Source organism: Megalopta genalis, unplaced genomic scaffold, assembly GCF_051020955.1.
Source record: "Megalopta genalis isolate 19385.01 unplaced genomic scaffold, iyMegGena1_principal scaffold0020, whole genome shotgun sequence".
Classification (NCBI taxonomy): Eukaryota; Metazoa; Arthropoda; class Insecta; order Hymenoptera; family Halictidae; genus Megalopta; species Megalopta genalis.
In genome coordinates, this window is record NW_027476090.1 from 1,694,896 (window position 1) to 1,720,601 (window position 25,706).

A 25,706-nucleotide genomic window follows, 5' to 3' on the forward strand; every position below is an offset into this window, starting at 1 on the left:
AAATACAAGTAAATCTTCTCGAAAGTTAGCATCCATATTTTGAAACGTGTTAAAACGCAAACCCTTGAATATATCGACTTCAGAACAAAGTGACTTATGCCACTTTCAAAATAAATGGCTCAATTGGTTTCTACGGTTTATTGGGGCTCGCCGCCTACGGACGTTAATCGATCCGCCATAGCCGACGAGTTTCTAACATCCTCGCAGAAACGTGTAAATCTGATCGATCATTAAGTAACCAAATACTCGTAGTTGCACGTAATCTCTTGTAACTTTGCTCCTGGTACTATGCCCCGGTACGGCTCTAAGTCCAATTTCATATTGCTCTCTGGCAATATACCAGACACCTTCTGCAACGCATACCTGCACATGCAACCCGTTCCCGACAATGCACGCACCTGTATACAGGATACTTCATAAGGTCAATAGCAAACCGCTATCGAGCAATTCACCGAGCTAAGAATAGTGGAACTTTTCACGTTCTGACACGGCCGACTACACACGACCTTTTTTTTCATAATTGTAAAAGTATCGCGATCCAATCGAGTCACTCAGTTTAAACGATAAATAACTGCAATTACTATAGGAGACATCTGATAACGATCTGATAGATTATATGATCGTCCACACATGTATATGATAACTTGTTTACGATGTCTATCGCAATCACTTGAGTTCCTTTGACTCTCCGTCTGCATCCTTTTAGATTTTATCTTATCAGTAGAAATAAGGTTGTAAACAAAGGATTAAGAATATACACAAAAGTATAAAAAAAGAATATGCGTATGGATAGAATTATGAAATGAAATAAAAAATTCTTTTTAAAATGCAAAGTCACATAAACGTTAGATAGATATACTATTAAGTACTATAGTACTTATACTATAGTACTATTAAGTACCATGGTACTATTAAGTACTATTGAGTACTATAAGTACTATTAAGTACTATAGTACTATTGAGTACTATAAGTACTATTAAGTACTATAGTACTATTGAGTACTATAAGTACTATTAAGTACTATAGTACTATTGAGTACTATAAGTACTATTAAGTACTATAGTACTATTGAGTACTATAAGTACTATTAAGTACTATAGTACTATTGAGTACTATAAGTACTATTAAGTACTATAGTACTATTGAGTACTATAAGTACTATTAAGTACTATAGTACTATTGAGTACTATAAGTACTATTAAGTACTATAGTACTATTGAGTACTATAAGTACTATAGTACTATTCAGTACTATAAGTACTATAAGTACTATAGTACTATTCAGTACTATAAGTACTATAGTACTATTAAGTACTATAATATATATGCATAATAATCAAATATTTAACGCGCACGTTGAATAATAAATTATCTATTGTTCCAGGGTCAACAAAATTTTCATCATTTCGTGGCATTAAGAAAACTATAAAAAGCTAACAGCCAATCGACCGCATTGCCACTAAGAGATTTACGGAAATTCCAAGAATCGAGAATAGATACGCGTACACTCGTTTTGGACGTATCTTAGACGCGCGCATGGGCACACGAGTGCTCTTGTATATATCTACATATACGTATAATTCGGAAGTTCGGATCGTATACGAAGGCCAAATATGGAGCATCTATTTCGAACAAGCGCGAACTTGAACTTAACCAAACCGACGTAATCCCGATGGCAGCATGATAGCCAGGAAATTGGTAGTTAGGTAGGTACCGCAAACGATGGAATACGTTTTCTGGCGAAAGTTTGACCACCCGATTAAATTGATTCGATATATTAGATATCGCGCACGTACGTCGTATCGCATGCGATAAAAGTTTTATAAATAGTTTTCGAAAATCGAACGGCGTTCGTTCTTATCGGAAGCGGGTTCTACCATGACCTACGCTACTCGACACGAGATTCATGCTCCTCGATTATCTATTCGGATCGCGGGAAAATGGCACGAAACGGGCGCGCGAAGATCGACAGGCGCCGATTAAGTCGCGAGATAGCATAAGCGAGAGACGATCCATTGCAGTACACACGTGTAAACCGTAACCTTCTACAAAGCAGAAGGCGTTTCTGTGGAAATGTTAACGCGTCGTTCGATTCCGCCGAGGATTTCCGGAGGATTTCGGCGGAAGTGCAACATCGTTACACGATGCAGCTCGTTTTACAAAACGATTATGTTACACTGTATGATTCTCTCGATTTTTACGGATTTAACTATCGATTGTGAATAGAATCGTAACGATACAGTCGAACCTCGATTATCCGTCCCCATCAGGACCGAAACAAAAATGCATACTTCGTTAAGAAAAGCCTCGATGAGCATGAGAGGCACTTCATCAGGCGAAGCATGATTTTAGGAAATATTCTTGCATCGGAATATCTTCGAACGAAGTTACGTTTTCTCTATTTTTTTTATCGCACTATATATTTCAATAACATTTTATGCTACACTTATTATTATACAGGGCCCAGGACAGGAATAATGGTCAAGCGAATCACTTTCAACTAGTAGGTCACTATATTATTTAAAAAATATAATATAAATTATTATTATTATTAAATAAATATAATATAAATTATTATTATTATTAAATTATTATATATAAATTATTATTATTATTAAATAAATATGATATAAATTATTATTATTCAATAAATATAATATAAAATTATTAAGTAAACGCGGAATAATGATTTCAACTGAGAAGATGTCACGGACAAAGTCATAAAAGTGATGCACCATTCATGAAAATTAGGCGTGTTTGCGCAAAAATTAGTATCATATAAGTACAGAGCTTGTATAAAAAGAAGCTAATTGTACTAATTATGATGGAACTTGGTACACGGTTCTATGCAATGCGAAGCATTTAATCGAACGGGTTTCCGCCTATGGCCAAATATTCCAAATATATAATGACCCATATTCCGAGTATGGCAAATAATCAAAATACACATAACACCACGTTGTTTCGATTGCTATATACCTTTCTGACGAAGATAGCCCGGCTTCTCAGCGCGCATTTCCATGCAGTGTCTCTTGCCGGCGGCCGAGGATGCTGACGGCGTCCCAAAATTCAGAAAGGGTCCGAAGATCGATGTAAGAATCGGTTCAGAGGCCGAGATCAAGATCGATATGGACAGGAAATTTTGGTCTCTTGTAACAATTATTTACAATAACATTCCACCGTAACTGTTTCAGTTGAAACCGATACACCAGTGTATCAAAAATCTTAGTACTATCCTTGGAGGAAAAAATAGTTGACAGGTTAAAGTCAAGTATAAAAAAAGTATAAATCTATCCACATTATGTTGGACTTAAGCTACAAATCCATGCGAAATAGAAGGTTTAACTTCAAATTCATGCGAAACACATGATTTAGGTTTAAATTATTGCGAAACACATGGTTTAACTTCAAATTCATGCGAAACACATGATTTAGCTTCAAATTCGTGCGAAACACATGATCTAGCTTCAAATTCATGCTAAACACATGATCTAGCTTCAAATTCATGCGAAATATATTATTTACGTTTAAATGCTTGTGAAAGACACGATTTAGCTCCAAATCTGTGCGAAATATAAGATTTATCTTCAAATTCATGCGAAAAATACGATTTAACTTCAAATTCGTGCGAGACACATGATTTAGCTTCAAATCCATGCTAAACAGAAAATTTAGCTTACAAATCCATGCAAAACGAAAGATTAAGCTACAAATCCATGCGAAACAAAAGATTTAGCTTCAAATCCATGCGAAACAAAAGATTTAGCTTCAAATCCATGCGAAACAAACAACTTAGCTTTGTCCAAACCCACCGATGTTTCACTTCGGCAACGTGATGGCTAAATATTACAAAATCACAGTCACCGATTCATTATCAATTCTCATTTCGTACATGTACAAAACATGACCAAGTATGCTTAGTTCGAAGCTGAATGTACAAAACGGAAAGGGAACGTCATATTAAAAATGCCGCATACTGTTTTAAGGCATTGCCAAGTGAGCCGTTTATTTTGAAAGTGGCATAAGACACTTTGTTTTGAAGTCGATATATTTAAGGGTTTGCGTTTTAACACGTTTCAAAATATGGATGCTAACTTTCGAGAAGATTTACATGTATTTGTTATCTCAGGATACTGATATTTTTCTCAGTACAAATAATTTCGTATAAACATTAAAAAAAATCATCACTTTTCATTACGGTAAAGTGACTTAAGCGAAGTGATGTTTTGAAAGGACAGTGATTTACTAAAATTGTTGAATAAATTACATATATAATAATAATTTATACCATGAACATATTTAATATAAAGGTTTGATTTAAGTATTTTTTACTTTAATATTCATAAAATACAAAAATAATTAGTACATTTTGAAACATAAGTATAAGTAATTTATATGAAAATACATCGATTCAATTTAATTTTCGTCATCGATAGGAGTGATTAAGTCCTCGGAAATCGTGTTTTGTTTCAAATTTTTTAAATAACTGTGGTATATTGGGGGTATATAATTAAGCAAGTCCATCGTGTCTTTGTATTTTGCTGAAGAAATAGGACGAGATCCAGCGTATAACGGATCCATTTCTATTTGTGAATAACGCCTAGGTCTTCCTCTTTTTGGCGACAAATCCAAAGTTAGAAATTCATCTTTTTCATCTAAAGTTAGTTTATAAAACATTTTATAGCCATCTGCTGGCGGGTCTGGAGGTAGCCGCCACGTCACTATAATATAATTTACAAAACTGCACTATTCTTTCGCACTTATAAAAATAAGTCCAGTGATCACAAGTTTTTAGAAATACTGAAAATAATTCAAAACAATACTTCACACACACTTATCACACGTTTCTATTTCTTTTACACTAAGCCCCGCAATTAATTTCCTGAGTACAGCGACTTACACCACTTTCAAAATAAACATGCTTGTTATACCGTTAATTAGCAAAACTTCTCTCGAACAAATCTCAATAGTTCTCAACTTATTGATTGCAAATTTTAAAAAAATGAAAAGATACCGTTCAATTGTGATTAGTGTCACCATTAACTCGATTTTTTTGAAAAAGTGACTTATGCCACTTTCAAAATAAACGGCTCAATTATTCTTACCGTTAATACGACGATAACGGTTATTTCGTAGAACACGTTTAAATCAATTAATCAATCAAATTAATCAACATATAAAATTGTGAATAATTGTGATAACGAAATGATAATGACCTATGACTTTGTTAACAGGTAATTAATTATACGTTTAACGAAGACGGATGAAACATTTCGCGCCCCATCGATTTCAATGCTTTCGAAAGCTTTGGAAGTTTCAGCAACTTTGCTAGCTTCGCGGAATATTCAACGTTACTTTCACGTTCAAGAACTGTTTAGTGAGATTAGAAACTTTTAATGTTTTACGGATTTTCTGATAGACATATAGTCGGAGATTTGAAAATCGGTTTAATAACGCTTAACAAGGAGTGCTGGAATAGATTGATGTTGATGCAAAAGAGAGTTCCCACGTGATACAGATTGCATACTGATTTTACTGTTACAACAATTCTGCAATTTTTGTTTATAAATCCATCCATTATTTTTGCGTCATCCCTCGAAAGTTTGCATAAAATCGAAATGTCAATGTAAGAAATAAAATGTTTCTATGAACGCAAAAAAGATATAAATTCTAAATATTCTACCATTAAACATTGTATCGAAAAAAATGATAAACCAATGTATAATTTGAGCTTATGAATTTCTATATCCCTGTTGCACTCTGCAACAGAATTTCCATTTGCCGGCGTCATAGGAGTGACCATTGCGTCCACGTTATCCCTTCGATAGTCGACAAACAGAAGTTGGAGTAAAAGAGGAGGTTGTCGACTAACTGAAATGTGCTTGCGTCTACACGATGCGACATGGTCACATATCGACGCATAGGGTCGCATAGTTTCGCTTCCGTAAAGTTCTACCCTATGGCTTTGCTGAAATCTAGGGGACTAGATACCTAGAGATAACTCTAAATCTAAATCTCTAATCTATACTCTCTCTAATCTATAGTATATTATACCATATTATATATATTATATTATATTATACTATATTACACTATAGATTATAATTATATCATCTAGAGTATATTATACTCTAATCTATATTAGACTCTATATTAGATTCTAATCTATCTATAGACTCTAAATCTATAGAGAGATAACTCTATAGGGAAAATCGGAGGCACTTTTTTTACTGCCATCTGAGTTAGCCGCAAACTTGGAGGAACTAAAATTCAGTATGGCTGCCCACCGTCGTATTGAATTTTAGTGCGTCCAAATTTGCAGTTAGTTCAGATGGCAGTCAAAACAGTGCCCCAAAGATTGACTAAGAGTCGAGTCTCCCTGCTGAAATCAATACAATGCATCTTCATAAAAGTATATAGTTTCAGGAATAATCTCGTAACGGTTTTTTTTATTAATATATTCAGTACCGCCTCCTCATCGTAAGCAATTTCTATCCCCACTATTTTAATGCTCACTCGCCACTTCTTCTCTTTGTCGCAAACTGTGGGGGCAGCACTGCTTACCTGTGAAGCGTCGACCAATCAAAGGAGAAGCAGTTTCTCTACCTGTTTCATAATTCTAAGCCAGTTACCCCCGGCTTGGCTTACCAAAGTGAGGCACTACTATATTACCTACACCTGCTCTCATATTTCTAGACGCTTCGCCTCCGATATCGCTCAGTACGGCACTGAATACAGAGGCGTTAATGTTTTGAGTGGAATTTAATCGTTTGTGGTTTAATAAATGGCAGAGATTTATTGATAGAAGGGGAAGAAAAAGGTACAGTAACATTGAATAATGACGATTTCTCCAAGTGTTATTATACATCACATATATATTTTCATTACGTACATATTATACGTAAAATTTCTTGTATTAAAACTTTATTAATTATTTGCAGGAGTGTGAAGAGTTTTCTTGGTTTCCGATTTATTGGAAACTAAAACGATGGGGAAACACGAAGTGGGAACCCCAAAATACATTGCTAATAAAATTAAGGCTAAGGGGTTGCAGAAGTTAAGATGGTACTGTCAGATGTGTCAAAAACAATGCCGGGACGAGAATGGATTCAAGTGTCATACAATGTCCGAATCTCACCATAGACAGTTGCTATTGTTCGCAGATAATGCACATCGATACATGGATCAGTTTTCTAGGGAATTCTCTCAAGGTTATTTAAATTTGTTAAAGAGACAATTCGGCACTAGAAGAGTACCAGCTAATCGGGTGTATCAGGAATATATCTCTGACAGAGCGCACATACATATGAACGCCACGATTTGGGTTACTCTGACGGCATTTGTAAAGTGGCTCGGTCGTACCGGACAATGTGTTGTCGATGAAACAGAAAAAGGTATACTATTTTAGAAGATCAAATTGATTATCAATTTTGCTTTCTCCGGTTTCTGATGTTAACAATATGTAATTTCAATTATGATTATTTGTCTAGGCTGGTATGTAACGTATATCGATAGAGACCCAGAGACTTTAGCAGCAGAGGAAAAGAAAGCTAAAAAACAAAAGATGGACAAGGATGACGAAGAGAGAATGATGGAATTCATTGAAAAACAAGTAGAGAAAGGCCAACAAGAAGGTAGTGGACAAACTGAAACTTTTAAGGAGCCATTGACACGTTCTGATACAGACGCGCCTCTAGTTATCGAAATGAAATTAAACATGAAACCAAAGTTACTTCTCAATCCTATAAAACAGGAGAAGGATAAAAATAAAGATAGAGGTTCAACCAGTGGCAAGTCGACCTTCAATATTTCTAGTATAAAACAGGAAGCGTTGAGCGACGAAGAGGCAGAAGCAGTTTTGCTTGAAAAGCTAAGGAAATCTAAGACCAAAATGGATAACGATGAAAGCAACAAGGAAGGCTGGTTAAGAGAAGGCTTAACAGTGAAGGTAGTTACAAAAAGTTTAGGGGAAAAGTACTATAAGTCTAAAGGTATAATCGAGTTAGTAGAAAATCAGAACTTTGTCGCAAAAGTGAGATTAAAATCTCCAGAGGACGTCGAAAATCATGTCATAAAAATAGATCAAGAATATTTAGAGACAGTAATACCTGCCATTGGAAAAGATGTTGTAATTCTTTGGGGAAAATATAAGGGAATGAAAGGAGTAGTATACAAACTTCATATAGAGAATTATAGTATTGATGTAGAGCTTAAAAGAGATCGTACGATTCTAAGAAAGTTACCATACGAACAAGTTTGTAAATATACGGCGTGACAGTGACTGACATAGTTTATAAATTGTATACTACACCTTTCTCAACAAGATATATTATAAATTTTGTATATTTCTGCTATCCTTTTAAATATTGTATCGTTTAAGAGTTTTTGTACATATATGCTATAAGATAAGACCAATATAGAAATACTTTTACAAAGATTCAATAATGTTATTTCTCTGTATATAACATTATTTTTTAAATAAATGAATTTTAATGTTATATGTATACAGTATTTATTGTGTTGATGCCTAATTGACATGGTCGGATTAAACTGGATTATAAGACATGATTTATTCACTTTCTGTTACTGCAATCATACATTGATTATAGCGACCAAAATTTGCAATGAAGAGGATGGTCTCCTCCCAAACATTTGTACATATGTACATAAATTATACAAACAAAAATATTTGTATTTTTTATCATGTTTAATTTGCACATTTAGGCAGGTATATGTATTGTAACTGTTCGATAAAATAAGTTGGTAACAAAAAACATAACACCAGAGGGTCAAATCAATTTAAATCGTGATATCCAGATATAAAGAAAGTCTTGGAAATATTACTTTTCATAAAAAAACAGGAACCATTTCGGATTTTTTTAAAAATTTCATAATCTTTTTTATTCTATTCCTAAAGCTAAAAGAAAGATATATTTAATTTTTCTAATTTGGTATTACAATCACCTTTATCTAATTGTTATCTACGAATGTTAGTTTCGGAAGTTGTCTTCCAATCAAAATAAACCTGCAATTAACTAGAGAAAATAATTAAAAAAGAAAAAATTATCTTGATATTATCTTCAACTGTTAAGGAATTATTTTTCTTTTCGATTCAAGCCAGTGTTACTATTTCTATGACTAAAATCATCATTTCTTTTTGTTTACTGTTTTTAAAATTCATCTAAAAGGAACGAAGTCTACGAACGGGTTCATTAACATTATGAGACCTTTCTAATCAAGAGAAACCAATTTAAAAAAAGGGATCGCACATGCTCACGTGACTGCGAGAGACACATGTATGAGACACAAGCATGTCGGATTAACAATGTTCTAAATTTGTTGCAAAAAATAATTGTAAAATTCTTGAAACAGTTATAATACTAATTTGGACACGCGGGATTGTGATAGCAGAATTTTGTGGAAAATTAAAAACGAGGCCCTATGCAAAGACCTAAAAATACCAATAAAAAAATATTAGGTCTACCGGAAAGAGTTCGATAGTGTCGCTTCAAGTTTCAATCCATATGCACATGTTGATTTGAGACATATACGTCTATTTCTCTTTATCATTGCATTTACACACATGTACTCTCCTAAATAAACTGAAACAAAGATGTCTCGTGTCATTATTAAGCGAGACGCGATCGTGAAAACATGGCTACCGATGATAATGCCAGACCACATGCTGCTTTGGCGACTCGTCGGAAAATCGCAGAGCTAGGCTGGCAAATTCTGTCGCATCCACCATACTCCCCGGACCTAGCACCCTCCGATTATCACTTGTTTCTCTCTTTGCAAAACTTTTTACAGGAAAAAAATTCAAAATTGAAGCTGATGTCAACCAAGCACTGGTCGAGTTCTTCGCCTCTAAAAATAAATCATTTTTTAAAAATGGCATTTACAAGTTGCCATCGCGCTGGCAAGAAGTCGTAAGTAACGATGGAAAGTATATTCTACAATAAATATTATTAAATGTATGAAAATTGTGTTATATTTCAATTCGAAAACGGACAGAACTTTCCGGTAGACCTAACACTTTGTACTCGCTTCAGTATGAATACCTGTTACGGTCGAGGATATGAGAAAAATGCTGTCGCGAAAGATACGATTCTAGTGTTTATGCAACAACTAAACCGTAGAATGGAATAGTGAGAGTTTCACGTTCGTATCCACACTTTTGCGGGCCTAGACCTCCGAACAGCGGAAACACCGCAATTTTTATTCTCAAGTAATCCGGCGATTGACGCTCGAGGCAATCTTTTCGCAAGTTAAAAATTCCAATGTGTCAGCGAGCGTGATCAATACGTTCGTAGGATAATGAAAACAAATTATTACAAAACCACGTTGCACAGTGTCGAGTGTCACATGTAGGGTCAGATCGGCATACTCGCGAGGTCTCTCGTCTGCCTCATTTTCTTTAGTTTGTTCAATTTTATCTCATTCATCCTCGATCTGCGTACGATTACTGTGAGTTCGGACCAGAAGTTAGAATAATTCCTTGTCCAAATAAACTCGTCCACGTTAGAGGACCCGACCACCTGGTAAGAGTAATACGCCTTTTTCTTTATTTCACCTTGTGACAGATTCTACGAAGCTTCGTCATAATTATTGAGTGATTGTTTACTTAACTTCCTCGCGCGGACCGTGATCCGAGGAACTATCAGTGTCGGAAATCTGGATGCAGCAGAGTGTTAGCATTGAAACTAATAGAGAACAAGTTAATTGGACCTTGTTTTTTTTTATCTTCGATCAACCTTGTTTTACAGGATGTATCATAGGTTTATCCAAACGAAGGAAATATTAGATTTTTGTCGTCGTAAATACAGTGACGCAATCGTTGTTAGCAATTTTTAATTGTAAGAAACAATGGTCCACCGTTTAGCTATCTTGATACTCATCTTTACGGTGATAACGATAGACGAAACATTAGCCGTGGGAGCCTGCAGTTCATCCGCGATGAGTTGTAAGTTTATTTCCGATTCCTACGTTGCAGAACAAGGACCATTTCTCGTTTTATCAATTTATTCTTCTCAGGGCAATCTCGCATGGGTGTTCTTATCTCTCCTATAACATCCAAGCCGCCTATCCACGAGATCGAGATCTATTGGAACAACGTCGATTTCGAACCTGATGAGAAGATTGTACTTTTAGACACCAGTCAACCAGACTCGCCCATTGTTCTTTACAATGTAACGCCCAATGGGCCGAGTGGTTTAGTGAAGACGGGGATACAAGCGGAATTTGTACCTAGCTCGCAACTTTCGTTCGTGCGACAATGTCACAGTAGGTGATGACCGTATCTGTCCGTCGTTATTTGATCTATTTATATTAACCCTTTGCACTCCGCTGTCCCCTCTCGTGGGGCATTAAAGTTTATTAGTGATTACGGGGAATTCAGTTATTTCGGCGCAACTTTTTGAGACATGCATGTTTCCCTGAAGTTTTCTCTTGAAATGGCGCAAGAAATCAAATCAAAATATAGTAAAATTACTAAGATATATACAAGAAATGTCAGCGGGTTTCGACGAGAACGTGAGAGGCGTGCTCACGACGGTCCGAGCACTTCAAAGGCGCCATTTGAAAAGAGCGATGAGGCAAGTTTGTAGAAGAAAGGTCGGTATGCGAACATAACACGCACTGTATAGTGAGATTTATAATCATAAAATCTGGAGGAAAAGATTTTCAAAGCTGAACTCGGTCTGGTTTGAAGCGTCGAGCGGTATAGATAGATCTAACGAGTGAGAAAATCGGAAAAGTGATTCTTCTCTTGGTAAATAAATTGTTCGGTAAAAGTTTTTTTGGTAAATATCATCTTGTGAGTTAGTAATGACAATTAGATATTTTCAACCTATGTATTTATTCATATTTTTTATTAGAACAATGGCAAAACGTTCAAACACGAATGAGTCTCATGACAGAAGTAGTAGCGAAGATGAGCTCCAGATAGACGTTTATACAGATATGTTAGAAAGCCTAACTGTAGAAGGTTTTCTTCTACAGTTAGTCTATCGTTTTGATAGCAGTGATAGTGATATCGTCCAAGCAACAAGGCGACGAGAGAAAGAGTTCGCATAGATGGCGATTACAATAACAAAACAAAATTATAAAACAAACAATAACAAAATTATAAAAAATAAAATATTGATTTTTTTGCAAATTTCTCGATTTCAGCCAAATTCATATAAGTCCAATATCATTATAATATGTTAGTTAGTTCCAAAACCATACTAAATAATACGAGGGTCTTCGGAGTGCTAAGGGTTAAACCCACAACTCCGTACTTATCTCGGAATAAATTGCTCATGCTTTCGATTTACTTGTAATTATACAGGCTGTCGTAATTTAATATAACCATGTAATTGTCTTATAACCCTTTGCACTCGAAGTTTTTTTTGAGTCATATTACCAGCAACTCGAAGCCATTTTAGTGAAAAGATCATATTCACATATAAGTTCATGATATAAGCATTAAAAGAAAAGTCATCGTTGTATGTTATTATTTTTTTAATTGTTTATGGATACAAACGTCATTTGTCACCAACAGCGAAACATCCTATAACTAATTTTTACGATTTGTTTTTGTTCTTATGTTAAAAACTGAAAATTATTTGCATTGTGTCCGTAGCGGAGCCCTCGAGTTTGAAGACAAATTTTAAATGGCTCCGCTCCGGAGCCCTCGAGTGCAAAGGGATAAATTACATATTATCCAAAATGCTATTTTAAATACGACTTGTCATGCTTCTTTCCTAGCTACTGGATATGTTAATAGAATGAAGTTACGCCGCATTTTTTAAGAGGGTGACAAGTTTAACTTAATAAAATTTTCTGGACGTGATTTGGAAAAATTATACTCTGAACATTTTTCTTTAGAATATAGCGTAGCGAAACTAACAACAGCGGGCCATTTGAAAGAAATAGACTGTCTCAAAACGCAGCCGACATGGATGAAGGAGAGGCAGGACATTCTGGGTAACCGTAGAATCAGTCAAATTTTTCTCCCGGGAACGCATAACTCCGCCTGCTATATAGAGAACGGTAAAGGGAACTTCATCACGAACTCGGCTATAACACAGGTATTTTTCTGTTAGCAATAAATTACTAGGCCCAACAAATTCAGATATTCAGAGAGTAATATGAATAAGTAAGAAATAGTTAATAGCTTAAGAGCACTTACAGTTGGTATTTTATATCTTTAAAAGCAATAGGAATGATTCTTCCAAATTCGATGATCAATTTTTCTATACCATGATTAAATATTATATCATATAGAGGATATTTATTCTCATCCTGCACATTGAAATATCTTCGTTATTTTCGCTGATATAAAAAAAAAAATGTATCAGAACGACTTTGTTTAGCTAAGAATGTTATGATCCATGCTTTTTTGTTTTTCAAGGTCATTATTTTCAAGTATCGAAGATCACCGCTATTTTTTGCACATTAACCCCTATTTTTTAAAGGTCATAGTAACAGAGGCCGTTGAATTCGTGTTGATGTGCACCGCAGTGCCGTGTTATAAAAAATAAGGATTAATGTGCACAAAACAGCGATGACCTTCGATACTTAAAAAAAGTGACCTTGACCTTAGCTTTTCAGCTGGAAAACGTTGTCCCGACACATTTTTTTACATAAAAAAACCGTATAAAAATATATATCGTTGTTTTTTGTAAATCTGCAGAATAATTCTACGTAAGATTCATTCGTATAGCTTTTATGGTTAAAGCGGAAGAAGTCTTTAAATTTTTAAATTTCACTTCTTTTCAAAATGAAACTTTTTTCAAACTGAAACCGATGGACAAGAATGTTTATCGGATTCATGTTCATGTCATGTATTCTCAGGATATAGATATCATCGGTCAACTAATCCATGGTGTCCGATACCTCGACATCAGGGTAGGTCGTAATGTTTTATCGGACGAGGTTTGGTGGACTTATCACGGGCCACTTTACCGATCAGTGCCCTTGAAAACAGTTATAGAACAGGTGAAGCTGTTTCTCAACAACACAGAAGAGATAGTAATAATGGATATTCGCGAATTTCCAATAGGTAATTCCCTAACTCACGATACGTGAGCCGTTTATTTTGAAAGTGGCATAAGTCACTTTGTTTTGAAGTCGATATATTTAAGGGTTTGCGTTTTAACACGTTTAAAAATATGGATGCTAGTTTCGAGAAGATTTACTTGTATTTGTTATCTCAGGATACCGATATAATTTTCTCAGTATAAATAATTTCGTACAAACATTAAAAAATCACCACTTTTCATTACGGTAAAGTGACTTGAGCCACTTTCAAAATAAATAGTTTAGAAAAATGACTGACATATACTATTTTTGTCCGACGTATTTTACCGAAGTGATGTTTTGAAAGGACAGTGATTTACTAAAATTGTTGAATAAATTACATATATAATTATAATTTATACCATGAACATATTTAATATAACGGTTTGATTTAAGTATTTTTTATTTTAATATTCATAAAATACAAAAATAATTAGTACATTTTGAAACAGGAGTATAAGTAATTTATATGAAAATACATCGGTTCAATTTAACTTTCGTCATCAATAGGAGTGATTAAGTCCTCGGAAATCGTGTTCTGTTCCAAATTTTTTAAATAACTGTAGTATATTGGTATATAATTAAGCAAGTCCATCATGCCTTTGTATTTTGGTGAAGAAACAGGACGAGATCCAGCGTATAACGGATCCATTTCTATTTGTGAATAACGCCTAGGTCTTCCTCTTTTTGGTGACAAATCCAAAGTTAGAAATTCATCTTTTTCATCTAAAGTTAGTTTATCAAACATTTTATAGCCATCTGCTGGCGGGTCTGGAGGTAGCCGCCGCATCGCTATAATATAATTTACGAAACTGCACTATTCTTTCGCACTTATCAAAATAAGTCCAGCGATCACAACTTTTTAAAAAATACTGAAAATAATTCAAAACAATACTTCACACACACTTATCACACGTTTCTATTTCTTTTACACTAAGCCCCGCAATTAATTTCCCGAGTACAGCGACCTACGCCACTTTCAAAATAAACATGTTTGTTATACCGTTAATTAGCAAAACTTCTCTCGAACAAATCTCAATAGTTCTCAATAATAATTGATTCATCGTTGCCAGGGTTCGATGATATGGCGACTCATCGTAGGCTTGTGTCGTATCTCGAGGATGAATTTCAGGATTATTTCCTGGCAAACTGTTGCGGATGGACTGCCACGCTGAATGATATTTGGTCTTCCGGAAAAAGATTGATAATCGGATACGAAAACACGCAAATTGTTCGGAAACACGCTAGTATGTGGCCTTGTGTTCGGCATCAATGGGGCAACGTCAGAGATATCGAGAACTTATACAGGCATCTAGGTCGTATTGAAAATAACGACAGGTAGATAAGCTTAACGATTAGTTGACGATACGCTTTATTAGTTAATTGAATAGTTGCTGTTTGTTTCAGTACTGACAGGGTGAGACCAAGATCGGCAATGGCGGAACTAACGGCGGATTTCGCAGATGTACTGTCCAACCGACTTGGAAACCTTCGTGACATGGCGCATAGAGTAAACGTTAATATTACTAATTGGTACAGTACCATTTGGCAGTATTCTGCCAATATTGTGGCAGTGGACTTTGTTAGGAGTACAGGCATCGTAGAGACCGCCATCAAATCTAATGAAAATCGTCAGTGGCACTGCCGATATTAGCTATCCCTCGCAATCAGCTACCTTTACCCATTGATGTACATTTGATTAATATCTTAATATATTTTAACATTAAGATCTTTTTTATTCTCTCTAGAGAGAATAAATTTGTAGCTATACTGATAAATTAATATGCAACTCTGTAATCTTGATTAATAAAATATAGACGATTACTATTTTACAAGCGGTTATTGGATATACGATCGAGCAATTTCAATAGTCCAGTTACGGAAGCATTGCCCAATTTAGCGGATCAAAAGCGCGAGCTTTTGCAAAATTATTTATTGCCTGACAATGAGATTTCCGCCGGAAGAACGAATAATGCCTTGAACCAAGGTAGCCAGTGCAGGGAAATTCACCGCGAGTCACGAAATAGGATTCCCAGGAGACCTCAGTTCGGAATATGTTTTAAGCGTTGTCAGTCGATCGAACAAAAATGTTGTCCCCCTCTGTTCTCTTCTTCTTCGTGACTTTTGTGTGCTGCGCCTTCGCGCAGTTTCAAAGTTTCTTGAGCGATCCGTACGAGACTAATACGATCAATTGTCCCGATGACAAAATATGCATTTTCGTCGAGAATTGTCCAGCTATCGCGAGCCTAATGAACCAAAATCTGCTTCACATACACAGGTGAGCAAATGTTTCTGTTTCTTAGACTTAGTTTCTTTTCCGTTAATGTTGACTTTAAAGTAAAGTGAACAGAAAATCTTTGAATGTCGGATAATCGATCTTTTTTTTGATCTATTAATATTTAATTCAGGTTTCGTCAAGCGATTTGTGGCTACGACAATGTCAAGGTAAAAGTTTGCTGTGATTTAGAAAGCCGTGTTGAAAATCCAGCGTTCGCTCCAGCGGATGGTACACCGTTTAGGGGATCAAACTTCATTTTGGAGTGTGGAAAAAGTTTCGCCAGTAATAATTTCAACGCTTTAGGAGTGTATCCTTTCGTTGCGAGGATTGGCTTCTGCGGTAAGCTTGTTTTGCTAACTGATTTTATACATTTATGAGAAATGTTGCACTAAATACTACGCAATTCTTCGATTAGGCACGACTGGGGAAACGAAGTACGCTTGCAGCGGGGTAATTTTAAACGAACGAACAATACTGACTACTGCAAGTTGTGCTCTCACAAAGAGCGATGATTATAGATTGTATGTACAAAATTTCCTGTCTTCTATTCTAGTCGAAATTGATCTCAATATTTTCACAGGAATTTTGTACTTGTTGGGCAATTTAACCCCGAAACTGATCCAGAGTGTACCGCTCGGAAATATAATATATCGTACATCATAAAACATCCAAATTATCAAACGGATACATTTGCTAATAACATAGCAATGCTACGGTTGCGAGAACCAATACAATATACAGGTGTTTTCCTACTTATATACCTTACAATATATATTTACTTATACATATATTTATATATATAATATAATATAGATAATAATAATATAAATATAATATATAATATAAATTATTATATTAAATAATAATATATATATAATAATAATAATATATATTTATATATATATAATATAATACACCTTATAGACCTCGTAATTAGTGCTTGTTTGTAAAGACGTAGAACACAATTTGTTTAGAAACTGTGCAGCCAATATGTCTACCTCCCAAAGATATAAATCCAACTGGCGATTCTGTCCTTGTCGGATGGGGAAAACTTTCCAGTCAAAAGAGTAAGAAATGAAATAATGACGATGGGTTGACAAGTATGTAAGCGAAATGATAATGTATTTAAATTTCATTTAAGTCAAATCTTGTCAACAACAATCTTTGAAAATGATAATTACATCGATTCAGGAATGTTCAAATTATTATACGCAAGGATACTCGGTAGAGCTTTGCGCAATAGGAGATGAAATGCCTTGTTCCGGGTACAGCGGTAGCCCTCTGTTATATAAATATGGAGATACTTATTTCTTGGTAAGAATTATATGCTATGTTCTTTGGTTTTGGAAACTTCGATATATTTACAATAAAATCATTTATACTTATACTTGATTTACAAATTGATAACAGTTATTTGTACACAATTTTCAGTTAGGCATCCTGTCGTACGGTTCCGATTGTGACTCAACTAACAACTACCCATCAGTCTTCATCAATGTTCAAAGATATATACGCTGGATTTTAGAAAATTGTTAATTATACGAAGAATGGAAAAACTAATTATCAAATGTATCACGTGAATATCAACTTACATTTCATGTTTATCAATCCAAGATTACGATTTGTGTTTGAAGATGTTTAAGTACTTTCCACGTGTCATCTCTTTCGCCTCTTCCAGTCCTAATTGATAAGCCATGTCGTGTAATTTTTTTACTTCAGCTATTAAACCAGTCATCGACAAATTTCCAAGTTCTAAAACAAGATCAATATTATTTTTTGTGAGACATAGAACCTAGATATATTCCATATGCAATAAATTGCAGAATCTTACGATGTAGCTGATTTATGTCATCTGGTGTAAGACCAGCAGCCCAAGACGATGGCTCAGTTTGTGGTGAATTTTGGGCAACAAACTCATTAACACCTGGAACTTCAGTAACGGCTAACATGTATGATACATTGTTACTTCCACGTAGAGGAAGATATAAGGTTTGTAACAAGGACTCACTTTGCTCGGGCCACAGATCTGGCGATGCTCTGTCCAGATTTTCAAAACTCATAAGACTCTCTTCCACGCAAATCAGATCTAGAATTTTAAAAATGCAATGTAATCGATTTACTAAAGCCTTTAATATACTTTTTTCCCTGTAACTTACACTTACCTGGTTGATCTACTGGTTCTTCTGTAGTCATTATATTCATGGGGATAACACTGTTTAAGCTTGAGTTAATTAAAAAAAAGTTACACAGGACAACAACTAAAAATATCAAACTATTTAATATTGAAGGTTAAATTATGTTTACAAACTACACAGTTTCAAGCTCTTTTTTTTGACTTTCTGCAAGTTTAAGTTGCTTTGTTAACTCGTTTTGTTGTTGGAGATAATACAGATTTTGTATCCTTCTCCGTTCCTGTAGTTCCTTATCACGTACTACACCTAAATGAAGTTGTTTTCTGGAACAAAAATAGGAAAACAAAGTCATTTACAAATAACATTTCGCGGCACGCATCAACATGTAACATGGAAATAATTACTATGCGCTTGAACAATTGTAATTTGATTATACATAGTTTATACCATCAAATAACTATAAATACTTTCATCATTAATCTTTTTTCCGCTAGGGTTTATTTACACTTCATAATTTAATGTTTAGTAGATTGACTATTTAGTCTTTAATCGACTATCATCCCTGTTACACAACTGTGACGGAACTATTACGGCTTTCAACTTACGACCACCACTTTTAGCTAACCTAACTTTTAATTTGGAATTGTTTAAATTACCTGTCATACTCTTGTCTGTTATGTACGTATATCACTATACTAATCGAAGTTAAACAACATAATCCAAACGTTACTTTCGACGCAGTTGACATTATCTACGTTTATCAAATATTTAAAGGTAGTCCTTTCCTGATTCGATATACTACACAGAATCATTACCGACAGAGTAACTTAAAATCACAGAAGTTTCTATTGGTTTCTATATTTCGTATGTGGTGGAAATACAAGTTGTATATATATATATATGTGTGTGTGTCATGTACAAGTGGGTTTTTGAGTTTTGATCGATGCTACATAACGTTGCACTAATTAAGTCGTTGATTGTTTGGTGCAGCACTGTACCGAACCGAAAGCTCTAAAACCCTAACCGTGTTGCATGCAGTTTTATTTCCTCCTATTTTATCTTGGAATTACGACATATATACCTTGACTTTTGTGATCAACCTGTCACCTGTCGACTCCTTGTTTCTGTACTTAGTGCACTTTGACCCGGGCAAATAAATATGATTTAGGAGACTAGTGTAACGCAATAGAAGATTAAAGAGATTAGTTCGTCGTGACAGTGTTACCGCTAAAAAGAAACATGGGTAATAGATCTAGTCTACTTTTACGAGAAGAGGAAATAGCACGAATCCAGGATGCCACTGGATGTAAGTTTCATTACATATTTTTTAACGTATGAAATATTTATTATTATCAAATAGATGTATATGCATATGTACATAGATGCACATATGCTAAGGCCAAGACAAATTTTAGGTAGTCAAATTTGTAATATTGTGAAGTCATTTTCCACTATAATCATTTAGATACATCTCACAAGCAGAGCCATTAATATATAATCATGACTTATAATAATTATAGTTACTCCAAATCAAATTGAACGCCTGTATAGTCGCTTTACAAGTCTTGACCGTGGTGATTGTGGCACGTTAAGCCGCGAAGATTTCCTTAGAATCCCAGAATTGGCAATAAATCCTTTGGGTGATAGAATTGTCAATGCATTTTTTGAGGAAAGCGGGAATGACCGAGTGAATTTCTTAGAGTTTATGCAAGTCCTAGCTCGTTTTAGGCCCATTAAGAAAAACAGTCCTAACAGATCAAATTCCAGACAACAGAAATTGAAGTGTAAGTATAATATTGAAAACAATTTAATGTCATTTGTATATTACTAAACGATATTTGCATTTTTCTAGTTGCATTTAAAATGTACGATCTGGATAATGATGATTTAATATCAAAAGATGAGCTTTTAGCTATTTTGCATATGATGGTTGGAGCTAACATTAGGTAAGAATTTTCTTTGATTTCTCTAATATCTATTATAAAATAAGAGTTACAATAATTATTCATAACTTTTTCTCCAGTGAGGAACAGTTAACTAGTATCGCAGAAAGAACTATATTAGAAGCTGATGAAAACGGTGATGGAATGATATCATTTAAAGAGTTCTGTAAGGCACTAGAACGAACAGACGTGGAACAAAAGATGTCTATAAGATTCCTTAGCTAATTTATTTTATGTTTCTTACAATTATGCACAATTTGCTGATGAGTTCCAAAAATGTATTAAAATCGATTCACTAATACGACCAAGAAGTAAAGTTGCTTTTTTATCTTATATGGAACCTTGTTTATCTTACATCGACAGATAATTGAATAATCTATAACAAACATTGACATATTTATATTTTACATTCGCATGAAAACAAGTAGAATTTGTATTAATAAAAAACTTATATGCTTGGGTATCATTATAATTTATGGTATATAAATTCGATAATTATTACAGATGTTAACTTTCTATAATTGAAAATGTCTAGTTACACAGCTTGTTTACATATCTTATTACATTGTTCATAGCATACCATTGGAAAATAAGTTAGTCTACAGTTGCGACCTTTTTAAAACACAATACAGGATATTTAAAATATACTTTATATTAATACTATGTATGTACTTTATTTGTACAAAAGTCGTAGCTCGACTTTTGAAAAAAATAGTCATTGAGAAATTACAATTTTCTATTATTAATCGGTATCTTCATTGTAACCGCGTAATTACTCGAAGAATTTATATATATGTATATATACATATACATATAAATTCTTACCACTCCTAAACTATTCTTACCGATAGATTGCAACTGAATATCATCATAAAGTCTGAAATGATTTTAAATTTCGTTCAAACAAAATGATGACAATTCTTCGGATCTGTAGTTTAAGCTGTTGATGAAACGGCCAGCTTTTTCAGATGCTCCATGAATACTTGTAAACTAACATCGTCAGTTAGGACAGGGGCTCCGCTCTCCTAAATCAACATAAATTCCGATTATAATCCACTGACCACGAAGTATAACAAATATCTAAAAAAACCTTAAACCGCACGAGTACAAAGTTAAGTACCAATAAAACTCAAGCATATAAAATGTAAGAAAACTTGTTTTAACCCAGTCACCAGTAAATTGTAACGATAATGTTATACATATGTACAAAAATGTTGTATTATATAATATATCTTACGCGTGTTGAATAATAAAGAGTGGTTAACAGATAAATTAAATTGTGTCAGTAGTAATATTGCTTTTATAATAGTGGAGTAACGATCGCAATAATCATTGAAAGAGTTGATAGCTATCCAAGAAAAATTGTGATAGATAAGTAATTAAGTGTGGTGCTGCAATAGAACACAAATTGTTTAAACATCCGTGTTTTCCATTACCAAAGCAATTTAAAGCAAATGTAAAGAAAAGAACTTTAAAAAAAATAATCAATTGAATGAAAAACACACCCCGTTGGGAATTGGCATCCCCTGGTAACAGGATCACGGTAACATAAAAATATATTAGTTACTATGATTAAAAATTTGAGTTTATGTATATATTTATAATCGATACGGAATATGAAATAAAAAAGATATGATAAATGTGTTACATATAACGTCGTATATAATTATTATATGATTGAAAATAGATTCACTTACCGCTCCATAGGCATACATATTATTGTGAGTTTGACTGGGGTTTACTTTGCTTAATAAAAATCTTGCTTGTGAACCGCCTTGTTCAGTATCGATATACCTAGGTGCGGGGAATCTTCCAGCTAATATTTCTGCGGCATCGTCAACAGGTGCTGCTAAGAGTTGCCGGAAGTTTTCATATTCCGGTAAATCTTGATATTTTAGCTGACGCCACTGTGCGATCGTCTGTAACCATCACAACGTTGTAATAAAGTTTCTCATTGTTGTTCAAATGTATAATAGATAAAAACAAGTACTTCGCCGTGAAATATAAGTATTTGGAAGAAAGTGTCCATCAATAAGATCCTATCTGGTTGTATGGATGAAGTATCTAATAAAACTGGCTCCGGAGGGCCGCTGAATCCATAACTGTACAGGATTGGTTGCACCATTATCAAAGAGTTTGTTAAATCCTCCCGCATGAGCATGTGTCTGCAATATTAAATATAACATGAAATTATTCGACTGGATTAGAGTATACCAATTAGTACACCATTTCTATAGTATTGACAATATTTATATCAGCTTACCTGTAGAAGCTAGTTTCATCAGGAGAATTGTTAAATACTTGTATAAACTGTGATCTACGAAGGTGATACATAAATTGAGGATACAATGAAAAGTTCTCTGCCAATCTAAAACTATTTGGATCATCCTTAGCATATTCTCCAAACTTCTGACACTGTAAGAAATGATCATGAATTTACAAGTCATGTCGCTATCAAGCTTTTAGAAAATTAGAAAATACTAACTAATCTAATGAGCATACGATCAATCCATCTCAAAACGTCTTGTCCGTCATCGCTCTCCGCTCTAAAAACTGCTAGGCGGGACATGAGGACAGTAGCTGCTTCCTGATCGAATCCAGCACTTATATGATGCAAGGATGCGGATGCATCTGCCCAACTGTAATTAGATACACCTTAAAATCAGATTCACTATTTTGTTATTTATTTCACTTACTTTCTAGCAATTGTGGTGACTCTGATTCTGCGTTGACCGCTGCTGTGTTGGTATTGTGTGATAAACTGTATGCAACCTCTTCCACCTTGAGGAATCGGTGCGGTGTGTTGATTTACAACTTCAAAGAATAACGACGTAGTTGTGGACGGTGTGAGCGAACAGAATTTCCATTGGCATGTGCCACCTAATCCTACTTCCTGCTCCCCTACACTCGCTCCTTTTACGCCTAAAGAGACGCAAGGTCCGATTGCTCCAGAAACTTTAATTTCCCGAGAAGTCTTAACTTCTAAAGTTGCATTAAATGCCATCTTCAAGTCTCCTTTACTGTCTTTAGTGAATACGCGCTGGAACGTTTGTTTAAATAAAGAGGAATTGAAAGAATCTCCCATGACCATGTGACCACCAGTTGAATTACAACACTGCCTCATTTCTAGCAGTCCAGTTTGATCGAGAGCACAGGAATAGATGTCTATTATATGCCCATTGGTTGCAGCTCGTGATGCAAGGGCATCATAATGCTTAATTGCTTTTTTCATATGCTTGGCATTGTCTTTTTGAATATCGTGGTGTGACCTAATAGGTTGTCTCAAGTCATCTGTTACAACTTGGCCAGGTCCTTGAGAACATGGTCCACCAACGAATAGCATTATTCTGGAAAAACAAATATATATTATCTGATCCAAGAGACGCTTAAAAATGTAATTATGTATATAGTACCTAGCCCCGGTGTTGGCATAACTAGCTTCCAAAAGACCAGTAGCAACAGCCAATGCAACACCAGTAGATCTCAATGGACGCTTTCCTGGGCCCACAGGCCATGGATCGCGTTGTAGTTCTCCCAAGAGGTCTGTTAAGCTCATATCACATTTATGTACAGGTTGCAAGAAACGATTCGCGGGTGGAAGAGGCTGTCCTCCAGGTCCTCTCTGTTGATTTAAATTTTGCCCTGGCACTGGTCGACCAATGCCTAGAAAAAACAAAAATTAATACTATTTGTTATCTTAATTTTTAAAAGTAGAATATATGACTTACCTAACATGTCCTGAACCTGTTTTGGTTGCAAGTCTTTAGTACCACGGAAAACGTAACTTTTACTACATCCTTCACAACCTAACTCATGGACTTGAACCATTCTTCCAAATGTAATGAGACCAATCAAAGCATTAGGTGGAAGCAATGAGAGGGACATTTGAAGAGAATCTTTAAGAGAACCCAGCTCCTCATCATCCATACATGTATCCACGACCAACAAGAAAATAGGGGGCATACACTGTGCTCTCTAAATGGAAACAACAAATGAATATTCCGATTAATAAATTATTAATAATAACTTCATTAATTTGAAGTATACGTAGATACAATATTACATATGTGCATTTTACAACAGGATGCGATTTAGAATGGAGCTTCTTATGAATAGTACTGTTTTTAATCATAAACAATCCTTACCATTATAGTATATTCAATTGTTGAAAATAATGGAATGAGTTCAGCAGGTTGATGTTGCTCTGAAATAGCAGCATATTGTGGTGGAAACTGAAAGTATCGAGTGATTTAACAAATATCGCTTACATGTTTACGTTTAGTTTTGCTATTAGAAAATATATATGTATACTCACAGGATTTCTCTGAAAACATAGATTGCACACCCATAATTTAGCACGGTAGTCCACCTGGCATAATGGATTCAAAATTGCTCTACAAGTAGACCTTGTGCATAAAACAGGTTCGTACTGTATAGGTGGAAGATCTGGTCTTTCTTTAATAGGCTGATATAATGTACCCAATGGCACAACTAATCTAGTAGCATCAATGCGGGATGAGGGCCAAACATTCCAGGTGAAACGAACACCGTCACGGTCTTCGTTTTGCTGAATGAAATCTTCATAGGTAGTCATGTTGCTGTAATAATCATCGACCATGTAATGAAAAATCTGTAGCATACTTACTGTGTATTATGTACATCGTTCTCAAATATGTGACAAGTGTTACACTATGAAAATGGATTTAGGTTAGTAACTACCTGAACGAATTGATGATTCCCGCGAATTCTCAGTTACGTGGTTGGAACAATTCGAAATAAGGTCCTGCTGTTAGATTCTCATAACTGTAACATTATTCTGTAAATGAATCGAAACGATACGGTTTCACGTTAACAGCACAACTCGTGCCGTCATCGAGGCCACGTCACTTGAAGCAACTTGAAGCTTTGGAAAAATAGCGTTGGCGCATGCGTGGAACGGTTTTTAATGATATGTACAGAAGTTCTCGATTTGAATGAAAATTCGCGAAGTATAGAAAATGTGAAATTTGTATGTAGATACATACATATACGATTGCTATAAAAATAGTACATATATCAAGACAATGTCCACCATTACTGTGCTTTCTCTTCAGTCGTGAAAGTTGAATGAAGGATCTTGCAAAGATTTTTATATAAAATAAAAAATAAACCATAATCAGTGCCAGTCAGCACATATTGAAGCCTTAGAGCATATGCTCTAAGTATTGAAGCCGTCTTAGAAAAATCTCCATCATGTATGTAGTAGGTACCCCGTGTAAATGCGAATTATTAATATTTTTTAGACTAATA

The 25,706-nt window shown here is 34.7% G+C and overlaps 7 protein-coding genes across 10 annotated transcripts; 4 read left to right on the forward strand and 3 right to left on the reverse strand.

Annotated features, from left to right (window-relative positions):
- Positions 1 to 6,655: 6,655 nt before the first annotated feature.
- kin17 (kin17 DNA and RNA binding protein) lies at positions 6,656 to 8,498 on the forward strand. Its single transcript, XM_033477825.2, has 3 exons — positions 6,656 to 6,820; positions 6,942 to 7,394; positions 7,491 to 8,498. Exons 2-3 carry the CDS (start codon positions 6,989 to 6,991, stop codon positions 8,273 to 8,275), a joined length of 1,191 nt encoding a protein of 396 aa, XP_033333716.1. The 5' UTR covers positions 6,656 to 6,820; positions 6,942 to 6,988; the 3' UTR covers positions 8,276 to 8,498.
- A 1,759-nt stretch (positions 8,499 to 10,257) lies between these two features.
- On the forward strand, positions 10,258 to 15,899 carry LOC117224743 (PI-PLC X domain-containing protein 1). The gene is made up of 7 exons (XM_033477859.2): positions 10,258 to 10,541; positions 10,767 to 10,963; positions 11,035 to 11,283; positions 12,871 to 13,073; positions 13,840 to 14,047; positions 15,138 to 15,402; positions 15,472 to 15,899. Exons 2-7 carry the CDS (start codon positions 10,867 to 10,869, stop codon positions 15,716 to 15,718), a joined length of 1,269 nt encoding a protein of 422 aa, XP_033333750.2. The 5' UTR covers positions 10,258 to 10,541; positions 10,767 to 10,866; the 3' UTR covers positions 15,719 to 15,899.
- Positions 15,900 to 16,016: 117 nt separating this feature from the next.
- On the forward strand, positions 16,017 to 17,987 carry LOC117224744 (chymotrypsinogen B). Its single transcript, XM_033477860.2, has 7 exons — positions 16,017 to 16,342; positions 16,473 to 16,681; positions 16,758 to 16,863; positions 16,923 to 17,083; positions 17,317 to 17,409; positions 17,484 to 17,656; positions 17,774 to 17,987. Exons 1-7 carry the CDS (start codon positions 16,152 to 16,154, stop codon positions 17,876 to 17,878), a joined length of 1,038 nt encoding a protein of 345 aa, XP_033333751.2. The 5' UTR covers positions 16,017 to 16,151; the 3' UTR covers positions 17,879 to 17,987.
- On the reverse strand, positions 17,676 to 18,683 carry lin-52 (DREAM core complex component lin-52). Of its 3 annotated transcripts, none has more exons than XM_033477863.2 (5): positions 18,505 to 18,683; positions 18,351 to 18,428; positions 18,174 to 18,272; positions 17,935 to 18,094; positions 17,676 to 17,856 (listed from the first exon to the last, which is right to left on the reverse strand). In XM_033477863.2, exons 1-4 carry the CDS (start codon positions 18,542 to 18,544, stop codon positions 17,958 to 17,960), a joined length of 354 nt encoding a protein of 117 aa, XP_033333754.1. In that variant the 5' UTR covers positions 18,545 to 18,683; the 3' UTR covers positions 17,676 to 17,856; positions 17,935 to 17,957. The 3 variants fall into 3 exon arrangements, with proteins under 3 accessions (XP_033333754.1, XP_033333755.1, XP_033333753.1); XM_033477864.2 differs by having other exon boundaries at positions 18,174 to 18,266; positions 18,505 to 18,644; XM_033477862.2 differs by having other exon boundaries at positions 18,174 to 18,428; positions 18,505 to 18,644.
- On the reverse strand, positions 18,602 to 19,358 carry Pet117 (cytochrome c oxidase assembly factor-like). Its single transcript, XM_033477865.2, has 2 exons — positions 19,131 to 19,358; positions 18,602 to 18,797 (listed from the first exon to the last, which is right to left on the reverse strand). The coding sequence occupies exons 1-2, from the start codon at positions 19,220 to 19,222 to the stop codon at positions 18,650 to 18,652; spliced, it is 240 nt and encodes a 79-aa protein (XP_033333756.1). The 5' UTR covers positions 19,223 to 19,358; the 3' UTR covers positions 18,602 to 18,649.
- A 65-nt stretch (positions 19,359 to 19,423) lies between these two features.
- On the forward strand, positions 19,424 to 20,750 carry elm (calcineurin like EF-hand protein 1 elm). Its single transcript, XM_033477861.2, has 4 exons — positions 19,424 to 19,780; positions 19,995 to 20,258; positions 20,327 to 20,420; positions 20,498 to 20,750. The coding sequence occupies exons 1-4, from the start codon at positions 19,714 to 19,716 to the stop codon at positions 20,640 to 20,642; spliced, it is 570 nt and encodes a 189-aa protein (XP_033333752.1). The 5' UTR covers positions 19,424 to 19,713; the 3' UTR covers positions 20,643 to 20,750.
- Positions 20,622 to 25,321, reverse strand: Sec23 (transport protein Sec23). Of its 2 annotated transcripts, XM_033477854.2 has the most exons (12): positions 25,137 to 25,321; positions 24,733 to 25,015; positions 24,563 to 24,649; positions 24,146 to 24,392; positions 23,831 to 24,080; positions 23,114 to 23,764; positions 22,903 to 23,056; positions 22,681 to 22,832; positions 22,408 to 22,582; positions 22,115 to 22,336; positions 21,923 to 21,943; positions 20,622 to 21,442 (listed from the first exon to the last, which is right to left on the reverse strand). In XM_033477854.2, the coding sequence occupies exons 2-12, from the start codon at positions 25,009 to 25,011 to the stop codon at positions 21,353 to 21,355; spliced, it is 2,328 nt and encodes a 775-aa protein (XP_033333745.1). In that variant the 5' UTR covers positions 25,012 to 25,015; positions 25,137 to 25,321; the 3' UTR covers positions 20,622 to 21,352. The 2 variants fall into 2 exon arrangements, with proteins under 2 accessions (XP_033333745.1, XP_033333746.1); XM_033477855.2 differs by lacking the exon at positions 21,923 to 21,943 and having other exon boundaries at positions 25,137 to 25,320.
- Positions 25,322 to 25,706: the final 385 nt, after the last annotated feature.